We start from the raw sequence: 26,949 nt of genomic DNA, 5'->3' as shown, positions 1-26,949 counted from the left end.
ACGTGGCGTTATCACTTTCCTGCTCATTTGATTCCCTTAGGGCACATTAAACACAGCAGTGTATTTGGCAAGTCGCAACCAGTCGGCTAGTTTTTATTCGTTTATTTGATTCATGATTTGTATGGACATGGCAGCAGGTAAATAAAAACATGTTTAACCAGTAAACCAAACAATAAAATTATTATTTGTGTTTTAACTTATCTCATAACCATGAAGGAGAAGACACCGTCTTTATTTCAGCTACTTGCTGGTAATCGTCACAATAGGTTGATGAAGCATAAAGCTTTAACTTTAAAGAATTAAAAAATAAATATATAGGCTATTTGTGTTGTGATATGGATGTTCTTTTTGTCACGAGACAAAATCAACTGACCATAATCAACATTCTCACAGAGACTAGTTAAGTTACTATAAAAGTTATGAAATCCCAGATTTCAGAAGCTATGGAATAATTCAACCTTAGTATGTTTTTAAACCGCTAAACTGCAACATTGGGATTTTCTACTCAACATCATGCTGCCTAGACCTTTTTTTTTCCAAGCAGGGAATCTACAGAATTACACAAAGTTTGGATGTGTGTCGTAAACTCCGGTACACTTTTAGTCTCTCTTTCTTACTGGTGTTTGTGTTTGGAGGGACTTGCGTAACTACAGGCACACTGTCCACTGCCCTCTTCCTGTGCGCGCGATGCAGCAGGATCCTGTAGACCCCTGTGATGGAGCTGCGGCAGTCTTTGCCCTGATTATTTAGAATATGTTCTGATGTGATTCCTAATGTTTCTAATGAAGCTTTCACGTCTCTCTCTTCATCTGTTAGTTCAGATAGTTCACTTTCTGCTAAATATGAAGGGTCTAGTTTGAATGGCACCATGGCTCTTGGAAAGTCCACGGGTAGCAACCACTCACAACTCATCATCTGCTCCACTGTGCAGCGATCACTGGGGATTGGCTGTAGAATTCTTCTTATCAACCTCTGGCACGGCTCAGAAACCCAAGGGGGAAGCACATACGCCCCCTCCAGAATGCACCTCTTCAGTTTGGCCACAGTATCTGCTCTAAAAGGCATGGTCCCAGTCACCATAAAGAACAGCATGACTCCCAGTGCCCAGATGTCCACAAAAATGCCCAAATAATTCTCGTCACGAAAGAGCTCGGGGGCAGCATACGGAGGAGAGCCGCAGAATGTGTTTAGAGTCTCGTCACGGCGACTTAGGGTGCTGAAGCCGAAGTCGCCCACTTTGACACAAGAGCTGCTGGTGTAGAATACATTCTCCGCCTTCAGGTCACGGTGGATGATGTTGTTTTCGTGCTGTGGAAGAAAATGTAACAAAATAGTCAGAGTGAATAATTTTATGGATATACTTTACACCATAGACTGTATATAAATTAACAAAGCAAACTAGCCGCTGAGTTCCAAATAGGTCACCCCTGTTTCTGTAACTGCTGCAGTGAGCCTCATCATTTTGGTCTTAAAGGTTTATATTAAACCACTCTACATGATCCTGGTGTTTTAATTTCGCTAATTTGTACATAAATAAATTCCTATTGCTAATAATATGAAACTCTGCTTCAAATTTGCCCCTAAAACTCTTAGCAACGTGAGCTTCATTTGACTGGAGTCAAACTCTATGGGTGACATCACACTCCCTTAATCCATTTCTTTATATAGTCTGTGCTTTACTCCTGTAAGTGCATACATGTGGGATTTCCCTTTGTTAAGGTAAGATAAGGTACACTTTATTGTCTCCCTGGGGAAATTTGTCCTAGAGCTGCATTTGACTCATCCTCAATGCTGCAGGGGTGACCTGTCAGCAACAATTTCTAGATCATGAGCTAGGTTTGGTCAGAAGTCCCTTAGCTAGAAGATTTTATCTATGGTGCATGCACTGGGTTGTAGTTTGGCAACATAACCTAATCATAGTTTACAAAAAAAAAAAAAAATATTACATCTTCTAAATGGTGAAGTTGTCTCTACTGCTACAGATATACAAAAGTTAAAAATGTTTGCACCCTCGTTTCAGGCACCTAAAATACTGCACTTCATTCAGTTTGAATACAGATTTTGGTCTTTGCAATGTGATCAATACCATTTTTTATTCTATAGTATCTGAATCATTTGCGTGCTGACCATGTGTTTCACAGCAGAGAGAATCTGAGCGAAGACTATTTTGCTGCTGGCGTCAGAGAGTTTTCCTTCAGTGGTGATCTTGGTGTAGAGCTCTCCTCCTCCTGCATACTCCATCACCAGGTGCAACCGTGACAAGGTTTCCACCACCTGAGGAGGGTATAAGGACAAAGAGTTATTTTTATTCTTCAATTTGAAACCACATTCTTGAAATTCATATAGAGTGCTTTGGACACACTCGCAGCATGGCAACAAAGCCATGCTCAGAACTGATTGCAGTGTTAAATTAAAACTCCATAAAGAAATTGTGACAAAAAATCCAACCAAAATTACATACATCCCCATTAGTTGAATGATAAAAACTAAACATTCGTGAAATGAACAAAGAGGCTAGATCCAAGTTCCACTTTTCAATTCCAGAACCCAGAAACAAACCATACACAACATCCAAACTCCATGAAGCAATGCAATACAAATATCATAGTTAAAATACAACTTAGTATATGAAATCTGGTTGAAAACATGAACTATTAAGCATATTCTACTACAGTAGCATGGCATTTTTATAAGCTAAAACTCAACTAAATAAATATATATATTTGACAAAATCGTGATTGAAACAAAAACTATATATATTTTAGTAAATAACAAATGAGAAATTAAATTCTGTCAAATGGACAAAAGTTTTTTTGATCGCATACATTTTCACAGCTTATCCAAGCTGCTTCTTCAGTTTCCCAGAACTTGAATTTCTCCTTTGCTGTGGATCCTACCTGGACGACTTAGGGATTACATGAACATATTTTAATGAAAAAAAAAAAAAAAAATTAAACACTAAATCTATACGTACATTTCTTGTCAAAAATTTATGGCGCTATTAAGGAGGGATGTAACAAGGCCCAGTTACATCATTATGAAGTGTTTTTTGGGTCGCATCGCACTGTAGTTAGTGGCTTGCTTCATTGTCACTGCAGTGAAATTTGTTTTCACAGTTGTACATTTAAAAGAACATAAAAGAATAGTATGTACTATTGTGAGACGTCTTTGAGTCCATCACAATCACAGCATGAGCGGAGCAGTGAGGGCCAAAGGATAACAGAGGCTTATTTTTTACTTTGGGAGGAACAGCACACAACAGGCCTTACATTAGGGACAGAGCTGCTTGCTACAGTTTGAGTGCATATAAAAGATCTTATGTGTGACTCTAACCTCATAGAGCCGGATGATGTTGGGGTGATGCAGTTTCTCCATGCTTGAGATTTCTCTGGACAGTAGCCTCTGTGTTTTCTGGTCCAGTTTGGTTTTGTCCAGGATCTTAATGGCCACTTTGTCTGGTTAAAAAGAACACATAATAGTTTTAATTACTGTATCATGAAATAAACGCTGTCATCTTAGACTTAAAATAGCACAGTTTTTCTCTGGAATAACAGCAGCCTACTTGGTTTCATTGCAGATTGTTTCAGATATCTTATTTGTTTATCTTTATTATTAAGTTTTTTGTAGCAACAGTCAACATATGTGTAGGTATATATTCTAAACTACAACTGCATCCTCTAAATGATTTATGACCAATAGGATCAAAATGGATGGTGTGTAACTAAATACGTAAATGTTCTTAGGTGGTAAAATGGTGAGGAGATATCTAATTGTGTATCACTATGCATTATTCACAGTGGCATTAGGCTCACTTTCAGTTGACATAGGTTACAGAGGGTGATGCATTTAAAATGTAATGTAGCTCATATTATATTTAAATGACCAAATGACACCACTTATAGATATAGACCTTATACATGAGCGAACAGAAAACAACACTGAACAGGTCACATCTCTCACGTTCACTGGTACAATCATTCCCCCTTGCACCCTCCTGCCTTTGATGAGGCATGCAGCAATTTTAGCCGTCGCTACGGAAACTGGAGATCTCTAATCAATCCATCTGTTCAAGGACAGCAGACATTCTGTCTCATTGTGGCTGAATCAGCCCTGGCCAAGCCCACAGATCCTCATTTGTTGATTGCAACATAACAATGCACTTGTGAGTGTTGTAGCCCATTGAAGAAAACAGCACATCAGCCAAATTATTGCTCCAATCTAATAAAGGGAAGACAGAAAGGGGAGGAAGACTTCACAACTAATGTTCAGACTTAACCAACAGAACACTGGTGATGCTGTAAAATCTTCTTATAAAACCTCCATTCTGGTTATAAGTTCATTTTAAGAGATTGTGATAACAGCACAACGATGCCCACCTTTCGTCAGAGCATGAATCCCCAGCTTCACATGGGAGAAGTTCCCACAGCCGATTTCTCCTCGAATTTTATAGAAGCCAATTCTTCTTCCAACTGTCAACTCTCGGACGACTCTGTAAGACATAACATCACCATTTAACCAACTCCTGCTTGTTCTAGAGCTGCTTAAACACTTTGATGTGTCATAAAAGACTAAAAGTAACTGTTTGGTATATGGCTAACTGACCGGTCATCTTGGCACATGTCAAGGTTGAGCCTCTCGAGCGGCGTGAGGCGGCGGACAGTAGCTCCCTCATCATCTGTGTTGATGTCAGAGCTGTCCTGTTGGCTGCAGCGGCTGTACCTGTGAACAGCACCCCCTGCAGCTGCACTTGAGCCCTGCACTGAGTCTCCATTTGAGTCCACAGTGTCAGGGCCAGTCACAGAGCTGCTCCCCCCAGTCCCTGAGGGTCCGGACTCTCTGGAGGCTCTGGAGGCCTTGGCGGTGGTCTCAGCCTCCTCTGGGCTGTTGTCCACAGGGCAAACCGCGGTCATCCTGCGGGGGGCGCCCAGTCTGTACCAGGATTAACTCATGGCTGCCCCTGGAGATAAGACAGAGCAAGAGATCCAGATCTATACTTAGTGCGACTTTGTCAATGCATGAATACCAGGGTGACTGAGTGGTTTCCAAGAAGGTGCTTAGACACAAAGAAGGAGACTGTAGCTAGTCCTCATTATCTCAGATCCCATTATCTCAAGCAGGACAACAAGACTATTTTGGATGTTGAATTGCATACAACCAACAAAAGTAGCAAAATATTTGAATTCTGTGTTGGGTTTTCATATATTTGTTCCTTTTATTGTCAATCTGATGACACTAAAATAAAATATACTGAATGTAAATTTTGATTGCTTGGTTGGGAGTTACTCAGATGAGCACCAAATAAGTATCAACTCTTGCAGCAACACTAGATGAAGTAACTGTAAGAACAACAGACATACAGACTGAATAGATTGAAGTTACCTAAAGTATTATTGATTATTGTTCATTGACAGCTTGTACCTGCATTTCAACATGTTACAAGTTGCAAGTGTTGTCAAATTGATTCGCATTTGAACCACACACACACACAATCCACATACGCTGACAACAGAAATACATTAATAATTTTTAAATAAACGCCCCAAAAGAGGGTTTAAATGTCACCTGTGTTCTCCCCATTCTTTTTGTTACGGTCTATGAGCCAGTTCATAATTTAACTAAATAAAATATTTGATCAAACTAAACTCACCTTGAGATATATATATTTACAAAGCAGCAAATCTGTCTCAGTCTCCACTATGTCCTACATCCTCCTTTCAACTCTGCAACACTGTTTGCAAAGCCTCAAAAGTGCTCAGGTGCAGTGGCAGGTGAAGTGACAGGTGCAGTAGGATGCATGCTCCCTGTAGCTGGTCCTCCAGAGGTTCACAGGGACCACAGTAGCCTTGGGGAGTCTCCAGTGTATAAATAGGACACTCTGGTTGAGGAGGAGGGGTGAGGAGTGGAGCAGAGGATAACAGATGATACTGTCAGGGGCTGTGCTGGGAGATAACCTGTCAAACAACACAAAACAGTCAAAAGAAGAGTTAAAGGTGACCTGAGCTTGTGGATAGATGTTGGAAGGGTAACTGTGGAGAATAAGGTGGTGCCAGTGCAATGGGATATGTTTTATCTGTATACATCTGCAGCTGTCTAATTGTGTAAACATGTAAGTGTCTCCATTTTGGTACCTTACACCTAAATGTTTTGTTCTTATTTTGGTTTGTTAATTTTTGTTGTGTTTTGTAAACAAAAAAAAGTAAAAATGTAAAAAGCAATAAATAAAATCATTAAAATGTTCAGTATAAGATAAGAAATATAGACTAGAAAATACAAACTGGGAAACTGATCTTGCAGTGTAAAAAATCAATGGTCATGGCAGCACTTAAACTGCAGATAACAATGGAGATGTGCATGTAATCCAACCCAAATCAACGAATAGATAAACAATATTTTTTTTACAGGGAAATAATAAAACAAAACACAAATAGCAAAACAATTAAAATGATGTATATAAAAATTGGCAGCTCTGTATCTCATAACTACAGAAACTCTTCAAAATGATCTACTATCAATTAATCATTAATCATTGAGACCTGTCTCGCCCATACCAGTCTAATTGCACAGTACTTCATTCAGTACTTGAACAAGCTGCAAAATAGGCTATGGTTGCCATGACCGCCGTATAAACAAATTATATTAATTGTACCACACTCGTCAAGCATAAAGAACATACTGAAAAACACATTCCAGTCCCAATGTCAGTAATGATCAGAATTAACTGAACTTCTGAACCTTTTGCTGAAGGTGGAATTCTGGGGACTGTAACTGTGTGGTTGCTTCCTAAGCCTTGAAAACTAAAGGTCCTATAGTATGCAACACTGATTCTCATGAGCTTTAAGCCATGTTATAATGTTATTACCTCATCAAAAACATTGCTTTTGTTTTGTTTCACTCACACATGTTTGAGTAATCTTTTATTATTAGTCTGTTTACATCTCCAGACCTCAAAATGCTTTGTTCCACCTTGTGATGTCAAGTAGCAGTAGTTTTCAAGTTAACAGCTGCCATTTAACTTTAGTTCATTAGAAATGGGAAATTCCAGGGGTGAGATTATTGAAATTATTCTAGCAAAGGTGTAAGGAGTTTAAAAACACAGTGGAGCACACCACATCACATCACAGCATCTTCTATTTGAGAGAAGAATACAGCCTAAATATGAAGGGTTTGTGTGTTAAACTTGTGTGAACGGAGAAAAAAAAAAAAAAAACTACAGATATGTTTGTGATGAGGAAACAACATTATAGCATAGATGAGAAAATGGTGTAATATGGATCCTTTACATAATTTAAATAATTCTACAATCTACAGTAGACCACATGTATACTGGTTTGGTACACTCTCTACATATTTATTTATTTAGTCCACAAAGTGTTGAGAAAGCATCTCCACTGCACACATAAGGTAATCAAACTTGAACACATCATTTAGTCATAACAGACAAATAAACAACAAAGATTTTCAAATACCACACCAAAAATTGTTGGTATATTGCTGGTGATATATTGTGATATATGGGGAAGATGTGACATTTGGCGTATAGTGATATAATGGAGCTTAAAAGGTGACCACCCATCCTGCAGTTTCTGAACTAAATTTGCCATTCATCTTTCTTGTAGACTTTCTGATAAGAAATTACATAAAAAGTTTGAAAGCTTGCTCAGGCATAATGTGCAACATGGTAACTAAGGAGGTAACTACGACCTGTAATTTTATTTAAAACCTGTTTCTGAAACTTTATAAACCATAACGTTACGAAAACATTAAGCAGAACCTTGCGTTTTACATGGCCTTTTTGGACTTAAAACTACCGTGAGGCAGACCATAGCTTCTAAAGTCAAGAGCAACTGATTGTGGAAGCTCTAAAAACTCAAATAAAGAAGATAGGATGTGAGGAGTGGGAGCTGAACTAACATAAATAGCCTGAAACACCATAAAGCAGACTTAAGTATATCATTTTGTTATCGTTTCGTCTTTTATTTTGTGATTCAAAGAAATTAAGCAATATCGCCGTGCGCTTATTGGCATTGTGGGTCTTGTGGTGAAAAAAAAAAAAAGAAAAATCAACTAAACAACCAAACAAACCAGAGAGGAAATATGACAAGACTTGTTAATGTTACATGCTGGGTCAGGTCACATGTCCTCTCTCATTCAGCTCTATATTAAGATGAATGAATCCATGCTCTTAAGGAAAAATCAAAGCTATTCAGATCTGTGAGACCAGCTCTGTCTTCAAACACCTTTAGGCTGCCCCTATGAATAAGTGACCATTGATGAGGGGAAACCAAAAGCACAGCTAATAACATTCACACAAGAGGTATCCACTTAAAGGCACAATGCAACACGCTTTAGATAACCTTTTATGTTGCTAGATTCATACAAAAATGTACAGAGAAATACAAGATAGAGCTGCATAATGAATCGTAATCAAATTTAAATCAGTTGAATGGTGGCATTAACAAGTTGCAAAGGCAGCAGTTATTTAGGTGACATAATCCTCTGTATGAAATCTTGAACATCCTCCAAAATAATTATTTAGTTCAAATTAGCCAATTTTGTCTTCATTCATTTCTTTTTTTGGACACACATTGCAATTAGATATTCGATTTATGTTTTAATAATAGCTCAAAGTTCACATTTTAAACATGTCCAGAAGCGATAACATTTGAGGAGACATTTAAATTTGAACTGCTAAACTAATCCAAGAATTCCATGCATTTCAATCACAATAATGGGTATAGCTACCACGTTTCACATAGGAAGTGACCATGGGCATGCGTCCGGCTCCATCGACTCCAGCTCCAGTTCACTTTGTATTGAAAAAATATCTCCTAAGTCTCTCTGTAACTGCTGTTTCCAGGCTTCTCATTTTGGTCTTAAAATGTTCATATTAACCCAGTCTACATGATCCTGGTGTTCTTATTTTGCTATTTTATCATAGACTGTATATATGAGTGGACATAGGTAACGCGCTAGCGGCCTCGTGCCAAATAGGAAGTTCGCCAGGAGGCTCTTCTGACCCTGGCTCCAATTGACTTACATTTGGATCTTGTCGCCCCTCTCTCTGTAACTGCTGCAGTGAGCCTCGTCATTTTGGTCTTAAAATGTTCGTATTAACCTGGTCTACATGATCCTGAATTTTTTTTATCGCTATTTTGTCAGTCAAAAAAATCCTATTCTTACATATAGCCTAGCTCCAGATTCACTCATGTAAACGTGAGCATCACGAGCCTCATTTGAGAGGCGCTGATCACTATGGGGGACGTCACACTCGTTTAGTCCACTTCTTTTATACATCTATGTATTTTATCCATGAATCAATTCCTTTCCCAAATATGGGCCTCAGTTTCAAATTTGCCTCATAACTGCCAGCCTCGGTGAGCTTCATTTGACTGGAGCCATTACACTCCTTTCTTTATACAGTTTATGGTCTAAACTACATGGCCAGCAAATTTTTTACATAATAAAATAAATAATGTTTGTAGCAGAAATGTTGTGAAAGTCGTTAATCTCATTACAATGTTTATTCTATTGTGATATATCTTGCAGGCCTAGACATGTTCTAAAAAGCATGCAGTGATATAATATTTCAGCCCCATCTTGAATGACAAAGCCCTGGTAAGTGATTAAAATGTGTCCTTTAAACTGGTATAGATATTACACAGTAAATGTTACAAAACCAATCACAAATTTAACCGCAACACAAAATATCTTGATTAGATCTTTTTCCTAAATCACTCAGCCCTAATACAGTAATTACCTACCATTAAAAGTAATGCAGAGAGGCAGTTTATTGAGCCGGTATTGACCTGGTAGAAAGAGCAGAGTCCCCACAGGGCAGACCTAACCCGGTTGCACATAGCGTTGTGTTTTGCCTCTTGTAAAACAGCGCTGTTGGTTGCCTGGCGATAGATGCTGACCAAGTGTGTTTGTTTGTCTTTTTTCTGGCTGAGGATTAGACATTAACTCGCACTCAGGCTCAAGAAGGAAGAGGCCAGTACAGAGGATACTCATATGCTCAATCGAAATGGGGAGTACATTCTATGGTTGTGAAGGTAGTACTAAGAATTGGATTATAATGGATCAGTGACTGGATTCTACAGTATTGACATAAGTTTAATTTTGCCTCTTAGCAACACAGGCCTGCCACGATAACAGTTTCTGAAGCATGACATATTGCTACCGACGTATACTGCAAGAAACGATTTTGAAACTACTTCATGGCACAATATTAATAAAACAGGGCATTCCCAGTAAACCATTTGTAAATAGACAATATCATTAAAAGGCCTGGCTGCAACAGATAAATAGTAGAACGAATAGTTAGCCATAGAAATTATTTATACAACCCTCTAAAGCTCAAATCTTACTGTATTACAACAAAAAAAACAAATCTCCAAATTTTTGCTAAGAAATTTTACACACGATAAATATTGAGCCCCAAAATATATATTGTTTCAGCTTTCATTTACTGAACGATAAGTCAAGATACTAATTATCGTGACAAAATACAAAATAAACCTAAATCTTCGTCCCTAAAGTTAGATCTAAACAACCTTAAAGCAGAGAGAGAGATTCTTATGTGGTTAATTTCACAAAGCATGCACTGTTTTTCCATTAGAACTACATGCATGGAATCACTTTCTTATTATGAATGAATGTTGGCATTATTTAGTATGTGAGTCATGGTGCTCAGGTTTCTAAAATACAATCGGTTGTCTAGTTGGAAACAAGCCAAAACAGCTGACAAATCCCTCAAATTACACTCCATTATAATCTCTCAAAAATGATCTCAATATAAGTTTGTCGAAATTCTTTTCAGAATCCTTAAAAAATCTAATTAAGCCCTGGAAAGATCACTGTGTGGCTTAGAAATGGTAGGTAGGGCTCATATATTAAAGATCAATTTTAAAGCAGGTGACGTCAAGTACAGAAGTCGGTTTTGACTTTTTGACTTTGACTATGCATTTTTCAGAAAACATTTTTGAGAGGGCATTACATTATCAAGTGGTTCTCCAATACTGTTTTCATTAAAGTAAAGTGTTAATTGCTATAAGAAAAGGAGTGTCAGACCACATTCATTACAAGAAACAAAACACCACAAGGTTTCATGCTGGCCGTTACTCACTTGTCAGTCAGTGTGAGGCATCGGCCACTTCAGCAGCTCAACAACGGAAAACCTGAGAGCTCCATGCCGTCCGCCGCACCTGTGGACCAGTTGTAATATATAATCATATATTTTTGAAAATTACTTTGAAAGACTAGTGTATCTCAAATGTGTTATAGACCTTTAGACAAAATATTTCACTCTGATGCAAGACCAGTACGATACAAAGAAAAAATACCATTAGCAATCAAAATTTTGTATCAGTAAAACACAAATGTTACACATACGCAATAAAATGAAATATCTGTGTGCGTTCCAATTTAACACAATATAAAAAAGTGTACAACTGAAAAAATATATATTCTGTTTTTCTGGTGTTCAGCTGGCACACAAATAAATCCAGTGACCATATATCAATACTTTTATCTTTAATCTTGTAAACTTACCCGTGTTTCCATAAGTTCTCACATTCCAGGCCTTGTTTTTCTCTCTATGGAGGCACAGCACAGATATAGAAAATTAAACACGGTCCCATTCTATTGTAACAGGCACTGCATAGGCTGCTATTCAAACCAATGCTAAACAAACACTGGGGCACCCCTTGGCCCTGTGTGTACTCATCAGAATAGACAACTGACCAGAATAAAGTACTGTGCTACATGTCCATGACTTATGATTATTTTAGAAGTTGATTAGTCAGCTTTTTTATTGCTCTACTAGCCAAACAGTTACATTACACTTACATTTTTGACCAAATAAAGGACTAAATATAGCTGCTGAAGGCTTCTAAAAAGAGAATACTTGCGAATAATAGAAAAGTGTATTACTGATACAGATCACAAATTGTTCTTTTTTGGCAATTTGATTTAATAAGGTCATTGTGCGAGGTCCTCTGGCATGTTTTAGAGTCTGTAGTGAAGATAATAGTCAAAATACGATTATAATGATTTTAATACTCTACTAGTTACTGTTATTTTGATTATTGGTTGCAGCTCTAAACATGACGGCTGCTCTTTGAAAAAACATAGGTTCAAAAGAGATATTCAGACCTTCTTTGGATTTATATAATTATCTGAGGCATATGGTTGGCCACTGACAAGAATATAAATGAGACAAGATGTCATTTAAGACAGCTAAGATATATTTGGTGTTTTGCATTAAAGTAAAGAAGTAATAAAGTAAAGTTAGCAGCATGCATCTTTCTTTCAATTTGGATTTCAAAGTGTTGTACTGAAGAGAACGCAAATGGAAAAGGTTCTGTTTCATAATGTCCGACTGACAGAGCATCAAACGCATCAAAAACAGGACTAATCAGGACTATTCCTGCTTCAAAAGCATGTTAATTTCAGCGTTTGGTCTGGTTTTCCAATGCATAGTAAGTGGTGGAAGACAAATGTTAATACTAGCTGGGTGACGCTCAGGTGAAGGCAATTCCTGACACTAAATTAAAATGGTTGAGTCACGCAAACCTGATTTTGAAGACAGATTAGCTGGTACATTTTTGGAGAAATTATGCTGCATTAGGCTAGGCTGACCAGATTTTTTGTGTTTCTGGTGGTTGGTAATAAAATTGTGAAAACGAGTGCGTAATTAAGAAAAACTGCTCTGCACTCAGCACTCAGTATAGTCATATTTTATTTGTGTTTTGATCATTTTCTGTATTTTATCTAAAGAAATGATAATTTATGCCTCTCTTTACTGTTGGGACAAATCAATGGTTTTGGATAGATCTGCTGGGACACAGTACACAGGACTCAAAACTGGAACTGTCCCGGGTAAACAGGGACATCTGGTCACCCTGCATTAGGCCTATGTTGAAAAATAAAATCCACAATTTAATACATTCTTGATCACAGTATATGCATAGAGAGAAATTGGTTTAATCTGATTTTAATAATGAATTGGTCTGATTGATAATAAAAGAGTAAAAGTAGGCTATGCAACAAGTGCTTTTGTCAAATGCTCATCAATCACATGTATTTAAATATAGCTGGCTATGTTTATGGATTAAATATTGTCAATCTGTGAATTACAGTGATAAATCTTTCTTTCTAGATCATAATAGAACAAGATTGCAAAAATATGGCCAGTAAAGTTAGGCATTCGTTTGACTAATTAGCTTGTTGTAGGTTACAGGTTAAAGTTAGCTGTATAATTTATGATCATAAGGCCGCAACATAATGATAGTAGTTGCTGTGAAGTCATATGCTCGTTAAATATTTGTAAATTCGCTGATGTTTGCCGCATCTGTCACTGTTTTGCGTGTCAGTGCAACATAAATCTGATTTGTGAACCCGCGCCAATGACAGTCAACAGATATCCCCCCGCCGCAGCACGCCATTCTTGACATTTCCACTAACCACACTAAAATAATAATAATGAAATGACGTTTAAAGCATTGTACCTGATCAGACCCTCTCAAATCCTCAAAAGCTAGCACTGGTCATCGTTTCGGTTTCTCTTCCGCGTGTTGCCGGTGATGACATTGGGACTCTCGCTGCGGCTGCCTCCGGTAAAGTCTGTGCCGTGGAGAAGAGCGTTTAGCATAAATAGCACGTGGATTGACCAATAGAAAACGAGCTACGTAAAACAAGCGTGTGTTTTGACCAATCAAGAGCTCGGATTACACAAAAAGGGGCGGGCGGAAGTGATTGTACTTCAGCACCAGGAGCTGTCCAGCAACCCCCGGGTTCTCAGGGAAACCAGCAGAGTACGAAACGCTGCGTGGGGGCAATTAGTTCATAAGCTTTTCCAGAACAATTTACATGACTAGTCTAGGGTGACCAGTAATAATAAAATCGTGAAACAAGTGCGTAATCAAGTGAAATTCTTACGCACTCGGCACTAATGTGAGTCAGTACAGTCACATTTCTTTGTTTTGGTCATTTTTAAGCAGCTTTTCTGTATTTTAACAAAATAAAATGACCATGTATGCCTCTCCTTACTGTTGGCAGGGATCAAATTGGTCAAAAATAGGGACACCTGGAACATTTCTTGTATAAAACTAGAACAAATCTGTGGTTTTGGATAAATCCACTGGGACAGGGGACACAGGGCTCAAAACTGGGACTGTCTCAGGGAAATAGGGACACCTGGTCATCCTAGACTGGTCGCTCTATATCCATAGATATAAGAGTATTTTACATTCTCCAGTGAGAGATACAGGACTTCATTCATACCATACTCCATACAGACGTACAACAACTCACCCTTATGTAATGAATAACCCTATGTCCTGTTCATCATTGTTGTACTGTCATCCCATGACCTCTTGTATATAGCTGAGATTTCAGATTTTATTACTTACTTTAGTCTAAGTCTAAGTGAGTAATGATCTATTGTCTACACATTCAACTACTGCCTGCTAACAGTAGGCTATATATGAGTCTTACTGATCTTGTGTAACATTTTTTTTGTTTAGTTTTTTTGTTTTTGTTTATGGTAGCATATAATGTCACTTATCTTAATGTACCTTCTTACAGCAAAGGAAGCAGCAGTTGAGCCAAAAATTAAGCACTTTTAAGAGTAGCGGTTTAAACAGTCCTTACATATTATTTTAATCTGTAATTTTGTTTTAAATTGCAATTTAAACTCTTAACTTGTGAAATATCACTAATTTCAACTTCAAAATATATTTCAGATCCAAACACCCAACACATTTGGGAAACGCCTGTACTTGTCTTGTACTTTTTATGTATGTTCTTTTCCAAAAGGTACTGCATAACCAGACATCAGGTCACAAACTTCATATTAAACAATGAAAATGCAGTCATTGTATCTCAAAGTATCTTAATTTAATTTAACGTGTTTATATTTGTTTGCTAACAAGTCTTTTCTAAATTATTTTTCATCAAAAACCAAAACACTAAAAATGTTGCAGAGCTTCAGAATTCATGTAATGTACAATCAATGGCAACTAACCTAAACAAAAACATACATAATTGTGGGATGAATCAACATTGCTCTTCATCAAGAAAAGAGTTGAAGGCCGAGTGCTTTATCCGTTGACTGGCCGAGGGCGAGCATGCACAATTCAAAGTGAAGCATTTCCTTCAAAATACTGAAAATTATGATACAAATAAAAAAGTCATTCAGTGTCCTCATACAACCACATCCTCCATGGTGACCAGGCCCCCCTCCACCTGTACCACCTGGATCTCCACCCCGGCTTGTTTCAGTCTCTCCACGTCCTCCTCACACATCTCAGCCACTCCTTCCTCATTCACCACCACTGTTGCTGCCTGCTCCATCTCCATCATGTGCACAGGCTCTACAGTGACGTGCTCCATCTGAATACCATCCTCCAACAGTACATTGTCCCCTGCCTCTAGGTTCTGTGCAGTTATTGTCAATGCGGCAGTGGCAGCAGCGTCCGGGACCACCAGCTCGTCACTGGACTTGTCTTCAATGGAGTGAATGTCCTTTAAATGTTCTTTCAGTTCTTTGGGATGGGTGAACCACATGTCACATAAAGTACAGTGATTAGGTTTGTCTCCAGTGTGACTCACTAGATGGTCCTTGAATTCCTCCCAGATATTGAACACGCTGTCACAAACCTATGAGAAAATGAGGGAAATGTGATGATTTCATCAATGAATACCAAATATTCTATGACACTTTAATTAGTTAACAACACTTCTGATAATGATTTTTTTCCCCAAATAACTAACTCACAATAATCTACCACGAGTTTACCACACGAAATAGTGGTTTGTCACACTCCGAACATCAATACAAAATTAGATTATAATCTGACAGTAATCTGCATTTACACAATGTACAGCAAAATCTATACCTATATCCATCTATAAAAATCTATTCGTTGGTCTGTGACAGCTCACCATGTGTCATGCTCGCAGTTTGGGCTAATGCCCACTGGGAGGCAATATGTCACACCAGAAGAAAAGATTGACCGCTATGCTACATCTTTTATTCCTTCTGCCTTATACATTTTAAATGAAAAGTAAATGTCCCCTGATGCACTGAGGTTTGAATGTATGTGTATGCTGTATGACATGATTTTATTTATGGTTTGAGCAAGAGATCTGCAAACTGAATTGCCTTTTGGGATTAATAAAGTTGTTGACTGATTGAAAATCACTGTTTTGGAGGCTAGAAAATAGCATTTTCTGATGAATATACCTGGCATTCATAGATTTTCTTGCGTCCCTTCTTGGCTCCCACTCCATTCTGACAGGCAGTCATATGACACTTGAGGGTACTGTTCCTTGCAAATTTTTCATGACAGTCTGGACACTCATAAGGTTTTTCACCTAAGAAAGAGGAGTACTGTATTGAGAATTTTCATGCCATCCACAAGTAAAAATATCTAAATACAGAAATGTACCTGTGTGTTTTCTTAGATGCTCCTTAAAGTGTCCAAAGTGGTCAAAGTTTTTTTGGCAGTATTCACAAACATGCACCTTCTTCTGTGGCTTTTGATTTAATGGTAGATCTTCTGCATCATAATGAAAGGTGCTGACGTGCTGCTTAAGAGCGCCCTCTCTGGTGTAAGCTTTCCCACAGTGACCGCACACATGCGGTTTCTCCAGGGAGCCCACATGTGCCTTCATGTGCTGCTTCAGGTGGTAGTACAGCTTAAAGCTGCGATTACATTTACTGCACCGAAATATGTTGTCCACTTGAGAAATCTGGACTTCTACCACGTCTACCTCCAATGATTTAGAGGCAGTTACAGTTTCCTCCTGATAGGCAATTTCCTTAAAAAACACAAAAAGTCAAATCTTCTCATAGTAACAAATATCTGTAACCTAGGATTGTACAAAAAGTATACACACCTCTTCTAGTTCTCCTTTTTTGACAACCTGCACCGTTGGCTCCCCCTGTTGGTACTTGCTGGTGATGTCGGCAAGAAGAGCCAAAGCAGAGTCATCTGATGAACCCTGAGAATGCTTTGTTGCCTCAATCACTTCTTCAATAGCAACGTCTCCAAGTACTTCAATTTTCACCTTGATAATATCAAAGAAATTGGGTCTATTAAATACGTAGTACAAAAAGTTCTAAAACTGAGCTATAGGTTAGTCAAAATCACATATTACAGACATATTCAGTGGTACTAAAAATAAATGAAATTTTAAAATTTGAAACTGACCTGTTCTCCCTCTACTGTTGGTAGAGTTTCAGTGATCACATTTGAAGTTTCTGCAATTTTTCGCTTTTTAACCTTTCCCTTCGTTAGAGCAGAACTGTCATGTGTCCTAAATGTTAACAGAACAGAGTTAGATTATTTTTTTCATATACAGTATGCTCAGCATGTGCTACAAAAACATGTCATCATAGTTCGAAGTATTACCTGCCATCGAGTGCTTTGATGGCTTCCTGCATCTGAAGATACTCTGCTGCCTTCCACACATCATTTGCCTCCTCTTCACCAGTTATAGCCAAAGTGGCAGTATATGTAAACTCCATCAACTGACGAAAAGCTGTATTACTGACTCCTGTAAATCAATGAGAAAATGGTATGTTTTTTTTAGGAGGGTCCTGGCATTAATTAGGTATTTAAAGTAAATGTAAACATAACATTTGTTAGTTCCACTTTCATATTAGTTCATCAAATAGCAGAAGTAATTTTTGAGTTTGAGCATGGAATACCTTCAATCTCAACGAGTGGCTCCTGAGTAAAATCTTGGAAGAAGTTATGAAAGAACTGACTGCAGGCAGCCAGCACAGCTTTATGAGCTCTGAATTGGTGCCCTACAAATAAAAATTGAAAACCAGTAATTGCTGATTTGGGAAAAAAAAAAAAAAAAAAAAAAAGCCACTGTCAAGAGAGTGTTGAAGCTGATTACCATCTACAATCAAGGTAATGTCAGTGAACTGATCCAGCTGCCGCTGCTCATTCAGTTTGTCCATCATGACTTTGTAATGTTCGGGATACAGGGTACCGTCATCCAATTCCACTTCCACCTCCACCTCTGCCATAGTTCTGATCTGTAAATATTAAGCAGAAACAACACCATCAGCTACTCCTGTCTCAGCTGAGTCAACATACAGTACACGTTATTCAACAAACATGCCTTTCAAATACTTATAAAGAAACTGCATTAAGTTGTGTTTGTGGTTTAAGTAAATCATGCTCACGCAGTAAGTAAACATGTTAACGCTATGCAATGAGATCCTTCCTATATAACACATGTGTTACAGCTAGCTTCAGTGTAGCATTAGCGCTAATCAGGTTTTGGCAAATGTTACAGTATAAGATCACAAAATTGGGGTGTCGTATATCTATTTTAGCCTTATCAGAATACCATTGAGGTATGATTAGGTTTTTCAAATATAAAACGTGGAAAATAATCATATAATCACCCCACTGAGCTCTCGGTAACAGGCCTAGCATCCTCGCCATTTCGTGTTTGACCATCAACATTACGTCATCAAACCGCGCATTAAAATACTAATTTTCCAAGAGTATTTCTTTATTATAAGCACACAGAGATGTCGTTAATACTGGACACAACACATATAAATACCTGAAGTTAGACTGTTGTACTTCTGAAGAGTAGTTTGAGAACATTAATCCACCGATGCACGTAGCGCTCTTCTCTGCTAGTAGCTCCAGAAAGGGCGGTCGTTCCACTTTAGGCCTCAATTTCCCAGAAGCCTCTGCGAACCCATGGACGCCGCGCAGCGTTGCCTGGTGACAGGTGTTTACGTCCCATGTCCCAAACACATGTGCGACAAATCCGTGCGAATGGTCATGGCAAATGGTAACTAGCTCAGTGTTACATGTATCTGCACTCAGATTGGTTATGATATATGTTTGCTTTTATATGTATTGATACTTTGAAGTGACATTTCGCTGAGGGTGTTTTATATGCATCTCTATTGGCGGAATATCCAGCAGTTACCATGGTGACACACTGCACACATTAGTAAACAGAAACACAAGTTGTCAAATAGTCTGAAATCTCAAGAGAAAAATACAAAATGGATCTAACAACTAATTTTCAGGACACTGTGGTCGATACAGGTCTAGCTGTTTGATTTTCAGTAAAAATGATGAGACTGACTAACTGAAAAACGCCAAGGCAAGTTTATTTGTATAGCACAATTCGTACACAAAGTAATTCAAAGTGCTTTACAGAACAAGAAACACATTAAAATCACAATAAAAACAAATCAAAACATAAATAATCATGAAGATTAAAATTAAAAAAGAGAGAAGAGTGCGGAATGAAAACCTTTCAGTTATATGCACAGTTAAACAGAAATGTTTTGAGTCTGGATTTAAACAGCGTCACAGAAGAGGCCTGTCTCACATGTTCAGGAAGACTGTTCCAGGTTTTAGCTGCATGAACCTGAAACGCTGACTCCCCTTGTTTAGTCCTGACTCTGGGCACCAGCAGGAGGCCTGTCCCTGAGGTCCTCAGAGTGCGAGATGGTTCATATGACACTAACATGTCACAGATGTACTTTGGTGCTCGGCCATGGAGAGACTTGTACACAAGCAGAGCTGCTTTAAAGTCTATTCTCTGAGGCACAGGAAGCCAGTGCAGAGACCTGAGCACAGGACTTATGTGCTCGTACTTCCTAGTTCGAGTAAGGACCCGAGCTGCAGCGTTCTGGATGTTCTGCAGTTGTCTCACAGCTCGTTTGGAGAGACCAGTGAGCAGACCATTACAGTAGTCTAACCTACTGGAGACAAATGCATGGATAAGTTTCTCTAAGTCTGATTTAGACAGTAAACCTTTGATTTTTGCTATGTTTTTTAGATGGTAAAAGGCTGCAGATGTTATTGATTTTATGTGACTGTTAAAGTTCAAGTCTGAGTCCATTATTACCCCTAGATTTCTTGCCTGATTTGAAGGTTTTAGAGCGAGAGACAGGAGGTGACTGCTGACACTGTCCCTTTGTTTCTGTGGACCAAACACTATGACTTCAGTCTTGTCAGAGTTTAGCTGGAGAAAGTTGTTTTGCATCCACACACTGATCTGTTGGATGCAGTGACCAAGTGACTCCACTGGTCCATAGTCTCCTGCTGCCAGAGAGACGTAGATCTGAGTGTCATCTGCATAATTGTGGTACGACACGTTATTGCTGCTTATTAACTGGCCTAATGGCAGCATGTAGAGATTGAACAACAGGGGGCCCAGGATTGAGTAGTTAGTAACTACAACTACCTGTTGTAGTTACAATCAAGACAGCGCTGCCTGGTCAGACTGTGTTAAAATAAAACTCAGTTTAAGTCTAATTTTTGTAACAAAGCTTCTGTCAGAGTAGTGCTTTCAGTTAGCTTCACATGCCAAGGTCATGTTGATGACATCAGCTGCAAAGTCGCCTATCAATGGGCTATTTAATTTTTCAATATGTAGTTGCCATGTTCAGGGTTGACTGCTCTTGTGGCTGGTTAACACAGACTTTTTCCAACAATGCAACAGGCTTTCAGCATTAAATACGGCAGGGAAACACTTTTCTATTATTATAGTATTCTACTGCTCAAAGACAAACAAATACAATTATACTGATTGATTGACTCTGTTCTGTTTGTTGAAAATTAGCACAATACATACAATACAATGCAATAGACATGAATCTTATTTCCTAATATTCTGAAGTCTCGCTCCACATCCTGCATAGCATGCATTGTGCAACCACAAAGTTGGCTAGAAAACTTGCATAGCCACACGAAACCCTTAACCAAATCCATTTTTTTCATTGCCTTTTGAACCTTACCTCATACACTTAATGAGGCGTTGGTTATGTCATTGTGATCTTATCGTTATAAATATTGTAAATAAGTAACTTTTTTTGTGGCATTAGCTTAGATATATTGCAGGCACCACAAAGTACGTGCATAAACTAAAATAACCCTTTGATTATATCAGGTCAATTATGCGTCCAGCTGTAGCATGGTCACACTGATAAAGTGGGTCACTTGTTAATGGCAGACTCAGCAGTGCAATATATAACTTTTCTGGTGGAGCCTGTTTCCTTTCACTAGAAAGTTCCATTGTATTGCACTGAATGTTTATTGGATTAATCCAATGATATGCCTTTTAACTGTTAAAAAATACCTTGAAATATATGCATTGTTATTGTCACTAGAGTTGTCTCCACAGATCTGAGCTGTTACCTGTCCTTTTCATGCATATTTTTTTCTATTCTTTTCTATTTCATCAATACAATAAACAATTTTAAATAACTGAACATGTTTGACACTCTTGGATTTAAATGCTGCTTATTTATTACACAATTCTAACTCTGTTCCTTTTTCTGATGTTTGTAACGTCTTAAACTGTTGGAATCAGCAGTTAGCCCAGCGTGAACTTTGTCCTCCTTCCTGACAGCACAACAACAGGGGAGGGTATAAAAGGGGCAGCACTTGAGGAAGAGACTTGTTTTTGTTCGAGCAGTTGCAGCAGCATACAAGGGAGAAGACATCTTTTACAGGGGTGAGTGCTTATATAACTCCTAAAACCTCATCTTTTTAACTTCTAAAGTAAACTGAAATGTGCATAGAGAGGAACTGCTTCTTAGAAAGTGTGTTTTAATATATGCAAAAATAAAAATAAGTCTTTATAGCTATATGCCATTCTACCAGGTTTGCAAAGTTTTTTAATGACTACTAAACAACAGAATAGATGCAATAATACAACTTTTTTCTTATACACACATTTTTAATATATATATATATATATATATATATATATATATATATATATATATATATATATATATATATATATATATATATATATTTTTTTTTTTTTTTTTTTTTACTTGTATTCACTTGACATAATACATGTTGTCACTGACTTTTGCAACTTTGTGACACTTTAAAGCTGAGCAAAAGATGCAATCGTAAAAACTATGCAAAACCTTTTGTTGACCTTTTGTACCATCATGCGACCAATCCCTGTTTTTCTCTCCTCCCACCTTCTCCTCTTTCACTCTCTAAATGCTCCTGCCCTTTCTTTGTGGTCAGCAGATTGGGTGAGAAGAGGCAGAGCGGGGGATGTGGGCGTGGCTAAGCCTGCTCCTCGCTCTCGGCCTGCTCCATGGGGGCGGGGCTGAGAGTGAGGGAGGGGGGCCGCGCTGCCAGACGCCCCCCTCTTGGAAGATCGGAGAGGTGGAGCCCATGAAGGAGGCTATGGGCAAGGTGACTGTGGTGGCACTATTCCAAGCCAGCTGACTCTTCTGTCTGGTGCAGGCTGGCAGGTACACTGTATGCTTTGTTATCTTAATACTGGTGGATAAGGGCATGTAAGAACATTTACAAGTGCATGTTAATGCAAGTAAAAGGGACACAAAGTACAAGCTATTAGACTTATTGTGTTACACTGAATATACAGAGAAAGAGGAATAAGTTTTAAAACTAGTTTTAAAGTTCAAGACTCATGATTTCAAGATTTATGAGTAGACCTAATAATTATACTTATGTCACATAATTTGGGATAAAGTAAACATTCTTTCCATTTGATATTGCAAAGTCAATAACAGACATAAAAGTCTTATTTTTCATTCTCCTCTCCTTAGAATGGACGGCCTGCGCCAGAAGCTGGAGAATCAGGGACTAACCAATATAGTGTACATGGTCATCAACCACCAGGGGGCGCAAGCACAGCGCCTTCATCCACTTCTGGCAGAGAAACTGACAGCGAACATCGCACTGTACAAACAGGCAGAGGACCAGCCTGATGTGTGGCAGACACTGAAAGGAGAGAAGGACGACTTCTTCATTTATGACAGGTTAGATGTCCGAAGCAAAGAAATGATAAGGACAATTCATTTTGTTTGTAATACTTTATAATAAAATGTCTTCCTCTTAGATGTGGACGCTTGACTCAGCACATTTCCCTTCCATATTCCATCATTGGACAAGGTCATGTTGAGAAAGCTATTCGAGACACCTACTGCACACGTGTCTGTGGAGACTGCACTAATGAGGTAACATAAGTACTAAGTAATAACTGCTTCATACATGTAATGTTTTCATAACAAATTATTTAAAGAGGAAATATTTAAAGCAAACTAAGCAGGTTAGCAAAGAATCATAAAGAAAGAAAAAGCTGAAAGAAAAATGAAGCAAATATATACAGTAACTATGCACTTTAAATATTCTACTAATTATTTTTCAAACTCAGAGTTCAGACATCCCAGCGGAGTGCAGAGAGAGTCCAACTGAGGCTCAACCAGAGACCGACGCTGCCCCAGCTGTTGACCAAGACACACGACACCATGGGCATCACCATGGGCATCACCACGGCCATCACCATGGCCATCACCACGGTCACCACCACGGCCACCATCACCACGGCCCTCCTCCATTGGATCGCCATGATGGCCAGGAGCAGCACCATGGTAACCAGCAGCAAGTTAGCCAGCAGGGTCAGAGTGATTTCGACCTTAGCCAGTTGCAGCAGGTGGTACAGGTAGAGCTGGAGCCTCAGGTCATGCACAGACCCTGAGCTACAGAGAAAGCCAAATGAAAGTCAAAGCACAGCTGACAGTGGACAGCCAATTCTGACAATGAGGCTGCTCCCAAAGCCAGCTGATGCTGACACTGACGAAGGCTGTTTGGCGACGGTGGGACCGGGGTCGAGCAGCAGCAGCCCGTGGGCTTGTGACACTGTCAGGACGCCCTGCCGGCCTCCTGACGGTGACACGGGCTAACGGCGAGTGGTGAGTTCAACACTGTCACTGAGAACTGACAGTGACGAGCACCCCCTGCTGACTGACCATCGCCACAGCCAGCAGCCCCCTGAGCCTGACCCGCACATGTGCAGAGCTGAGAATGACAGCACATGTAAATTAGCTACTTCAAAGTCTTGCTAATTTTTAACACCAGCTCTGAACATTGTGAGTCATCTTGGCTCATTTTACCAACTAGTATTACTCTGAGAGAGGATGGAGGGACTCACAATCATCTTCAAAAGAGGTATGACTTTACAATAACCCAACTATTACTAATTACTGAGGAACTTCAAATACACAATTTAGTTATGGTCAATTATCAATTTATACAAAACAACGCAATGTACAAATAAAGGAGAATGTTATAGCCTAATTGGTTTGTCAAAAATTACTGTTCAAAAATAAATCAACATTGAAATGACATTGTCTTAAATGTAATGTCAGTTTCCATAGCAGTATATAGTTCTCCGTTATATTATAGGAGACTTACTGTAAATTGAAATATTTTTCACAAACTAATTACTATCCTGGGTTCCTCCAATCCTTTCTCAGCAGTGTAACTTATTATTGTTATGTTCAGAGGTTAGGTTTTTCCATATTGCTCTCTCCTTCGTCTATGAAGGCAGATGCAGAAACTACGCTCTAGTGGCGTCTGTCTGAAATTTGGAAGGAAAAAGCGGAGATTCTTAAACATGAACATGGTCAATAAAAGAAATATATCAATATGAATGGATTTTTAAAAGAAAAATGTGTGAATCTAAAGAACTACATCAAACTATATACACATTATAAACCAAAATGTGGAATGAATGGTGTTTTGAAGTCACATCACTCCTATGTTATGTTACATCTTGCATTTGTCACCTACATTCCTTTTATCTTGAGTATGTTTTAGGTTTTTATAGCAGTTTGCACTCAGTAAGTTCCTTTACGAGATTAAAATACGTGAAGACTCCAGTGTGTGGAAAAGTTGAAGGAAAAGTGTGGAGACATATACAGTTGGAATACTTTCTGTACTTTATGATGATTTGTGGGGAAAGACCAAAAAAGTCAACCTGTAAATCTGATGTCTGTGCAGAAAAGTGTTTTGTGTGAAAGTTAAAATTGAAAAAGAAGTGTTGAATAAAGTGCTGGAGGAATTCTAATGCTGTCTTATTTTGTTCTGCTGTTATAATCATGACCTAATGGAAGGATAACAAAGACGCACCAACTGATTTATGAAAAATGTAACTTTTAGATAAACCTTTATTAGCAGTGAAAGATATATTTTTACAAAGCTGAAATATTACAGTTGTTGGAGATATGCAAAAGTATAATTGCCCATAATAAGAGTAAGTAAGAGAAATAAGAGTAGAGTAAGGAAGAATAATGTTGCAACAAGAGCTGGAAATAAAAAGGAACAGAAACTTGCAATGTAATCTTAAAAACAAGGGCATTGCATTTTTTTACTCTGCACAAATGTGGATAGCTGTTCCACAATATAATGCAAATATAATTTACAATTTATTTGAATCCATTTATCAAGACTGTTGTTCACTAATCTTCTTTTATTTTATGTTTTTAAAAATCACCAACTTTGTCACAGATAGCTGTCTGTGGATAAAGGCGTCATGACAAAACCTGGTCAGTAGAGGGAGTAAGTTGTCCACTTTTTCTCTTGTTGCCTCATTAAATGGATGGTGATTGTCACCTCTCCTTTTAATGTCATAAAACCAACAAACCAGTGAATATGAAACTGAAAATGTGAACATATAGCCTCCTTAAGACTGGAAGATTTCTGTGAACATACCTAGTTTTAGTTTTAGTATAATTTTTATGTATCGTTTTTTGAGACTGCTTACCATTTATTCGATCTCAACTTGACCCAGTTGCCAAGCTTATTATTATCTTATGTCATACTAGAATATATTGCATTGCACTGAATTCTAATATTGCCAATTATATTATACTTTATACAATATAATTTTAAAGGTCTTATATTACTCTCTTGAGAGTTTCAACCAATGTTAAAATACCTCCAGAATACCTCATACATTAAGTTGTGTTTAGTTTCATTTGCAGAAGTTTGAGTAATTCTTTATCAGTAGGGATTGGCAATTCCATGTATGAAATTATGCAAATGATTCTAGTGAGGGTGTATGGAGTTTAAAAACACAGTGGAGCAAGTTCTGTATTTTTACATGACATCACAAGCTTTTTGTTTTAAATGTGTGTGAATGAAACAAAACACAACTGCTATGTTTGTGATGGGGAAACAACATTATAATATAGGCCTTCAATAGCGAGAAACAATCACCAGCACAAAGGGAGTAGTTATATGAATTTAACTTGGATTGTTCTAACTTTGAGATCATTGGCTATTTCCAGTTAACAGATTATTATGTGAAACAGAAAGTACCCCTTTTTGGGCTTACGTCCCTTGAGCCGCTCCATTCTCAGCTTGCTCCCCTGGGACTCTACCTGTTCAAGCCTCAGACGTACAGGTGCCTGCTTTCAAAAGGCTGCTGTCTGCTCTTCTCACTCCCCTTTTTCTTGTGCCCCTCCTCCTCTATCCCTCTGTTCCTCGCGGCCGCAACTCTAGACCTGCACTGAACTGAATACCTCCCTCTGGTCTGGGGGCACTTCAAAGTCCACTCTCACTCCTCCAGCCACATCTGAGGGGGCTGTCCCAAAACCACCAGCCCCTAACTTCAGAGCCGGAAAAGTTCTCTCGACATCTGTTGCCAAATGCATGAAGTACGGGATGGAGTTGTTGTTTTTTTTCTTTTACTGAGTATTAATGCATGAATGAATAAATAAATAGTCACTGGTATAGGCCTATAATTGTGTTCCCTGATGAGTAAGATTTTTGCCAATAAAACTACTAAAATACAAGCATTAATTCTTAAAGCAAAACTGACTCACGGTTAAATATTGAACTGTGTTATGTTTCATTCACACATGTTTGAGTGTTTGGGTCTACCTCTCCAAACCTTAAAATGCTCTGTTCCACCTTGTAATGTCATGAAGCAGTAGCTCAATAGAGATTCCAGGGCTAAAATGATCTAAATGATTCTCGTGAAGGTGTATATATTTTAAAAACACAGTGGATCACTATTAACACATGACATCACAAGGTGGAACACGGTGCTTTCTGTTTGAGAGAAAAACTCCGCCTAAATATGCAGGGTTGTGTGTTAAAGTTACGTGAT

At 38.4% G+C, this 26,949-nt stretch overlaps 3 protein-coding genes across 5 annotated transcripts; 1 reads left to right on the top strand and 2 right to left on the bottom strand.

The window, feature by feature from the left end:
* Positions 1 to 41: 41 nt before the first annotated feature.
* On the bottom strand, positions 42 to 13,685 carry nim1ka (NIM1 serine/threonine protein kinase a). Its single transcript, XM_020937934.2, has 9 exons — positions 13,509 to 13,685; positions 11,551 to 11,594; positions 11,126 to 11,204; positions 5,648 to 5,951; positions 4,603 to 4,957; positions 4,377 to 4,489; positions 3,334 to 3,455; positions 2,128 to 2,274; positions 42 to 1,308 (listed from the first exon to the last, which is right to left on the bottom strand). Exons 5-9 carry the CDS (start codon positions 4,908 to 4,910, stop codon positions 550 to 552), a joined length of 1,449 nt encoding a protein of 482 aa, XP_020793593.1. The 5' UTR covers positions 4,911 to 4,957; positions 5,648 to 5,951; positions 11,126 to 11,204; positions 11,551 to 11,594; positions 13,509 to 13,685; the 3' UTR covers positions 42 to 549.
* Positions 13,686 to 14,876: 1,191 nt separating this feature from the next.
* Positions 14,877 to 18,719, bottom strand: znf131 (zinc finger protein 131). 2 transcript variants are annotated; one of them, XM_020937942.2, is made up of 9 exons: positions 18,595 to 18,719; positions 17,914 to 18,055; positions 17,717 to 17,818; positions 17,418 to 17,562; positions 17,217 to 17,322; positions 16,903 to 17,073; positions 16,452 to 16,824; positions 16,247 to 16,377; positions 14,877 to 15,660 (listed from the first exon to the last, which is right to left on the bottom strand). In XM_020937942.2, the coding sequence occupies exons 2-9, from the start codon at positions 18,044 to 18,046 to the stop codon at positions 15,205 to 15,207; spliced, it is 1,617 nt and encodes a 538-aa protein (XP_020793601.1). In that variant the 5' UTR covers positions 18,047 to 18,055; positions 18,595 to 18,719; the 3' UTR covers positions 14,877 to 15,204. The 2 variants fall into 2 exon arrangements, with proteins under 2 accessions (XP_020793601.1, XP_055018110.1); XM_055162135.1 differs by lacking the exon at positions 18,595 to 18,719 and adding an exon at positions 18,431 to 18,563.
* Positions 18,720 to 21,417: 2,698 nt separating this feature from the next.
* selenop (selenoprotein P) lies at positions 21,418 to 24,903 on the top strand. Of its 2 annotated transcripts, none has more exons than XM_020937905.2 (5): positions 21,418 to 21,516; positions 22,053 to 22,282; positions 22,601 to 22,813; positions 22,894 to 23,011; positions 23,209 to 24,903. In XM_020937905.2, the coding sequence occupies exons 2-5, from the start codon at positions 22,080 to 22,082 to the stop codon at positions 23,773 to 23,775; spliced, it is 1,101 nt and encodes a 366-aa protein (XP_020793564.2). In that variant the 5' UTR covers positions 21,418 to 21,516; positions 22,053 to 22,079; the 3' UTR covers positions 23,776 to 24,903. The 2 variants fall into 2 exon arrangements, with proteins under 2 accessions (XP_020793564.2, XP_020793565.2); XM_020937906.2 differs by having other exon boundaries at positions 21,460 to 21,516; positions 22,050 to 22,282.
* The last annotated feature ends 2,046 nt before the right edge of the window (positions 24,904 to 26,949 follow it).

Source organism: Boleophthalmus pectinirostris, unplaced genomic scaffold (assembly GCF_026225935.1).
Source record: "Boleophthalmus pectinirostris isolate CB_2022bp ecotype Guang Dong unplaced genomic scaffold, ASM2622593v1 HiC_scaffold_4, whole genome shotgun sequence".
Lineage (NCBI taxonomy): Eukaryota > Metazoa > Chordata > Actinopteri > Gobiiformes > Gobiidae > Boleophthalmus > Boleophthalmus pectinirostris.
Note: the sequence above shows the minus strand (reverse complement) of the source record. Positions and strands in the feature narration are given on the sequence as shown.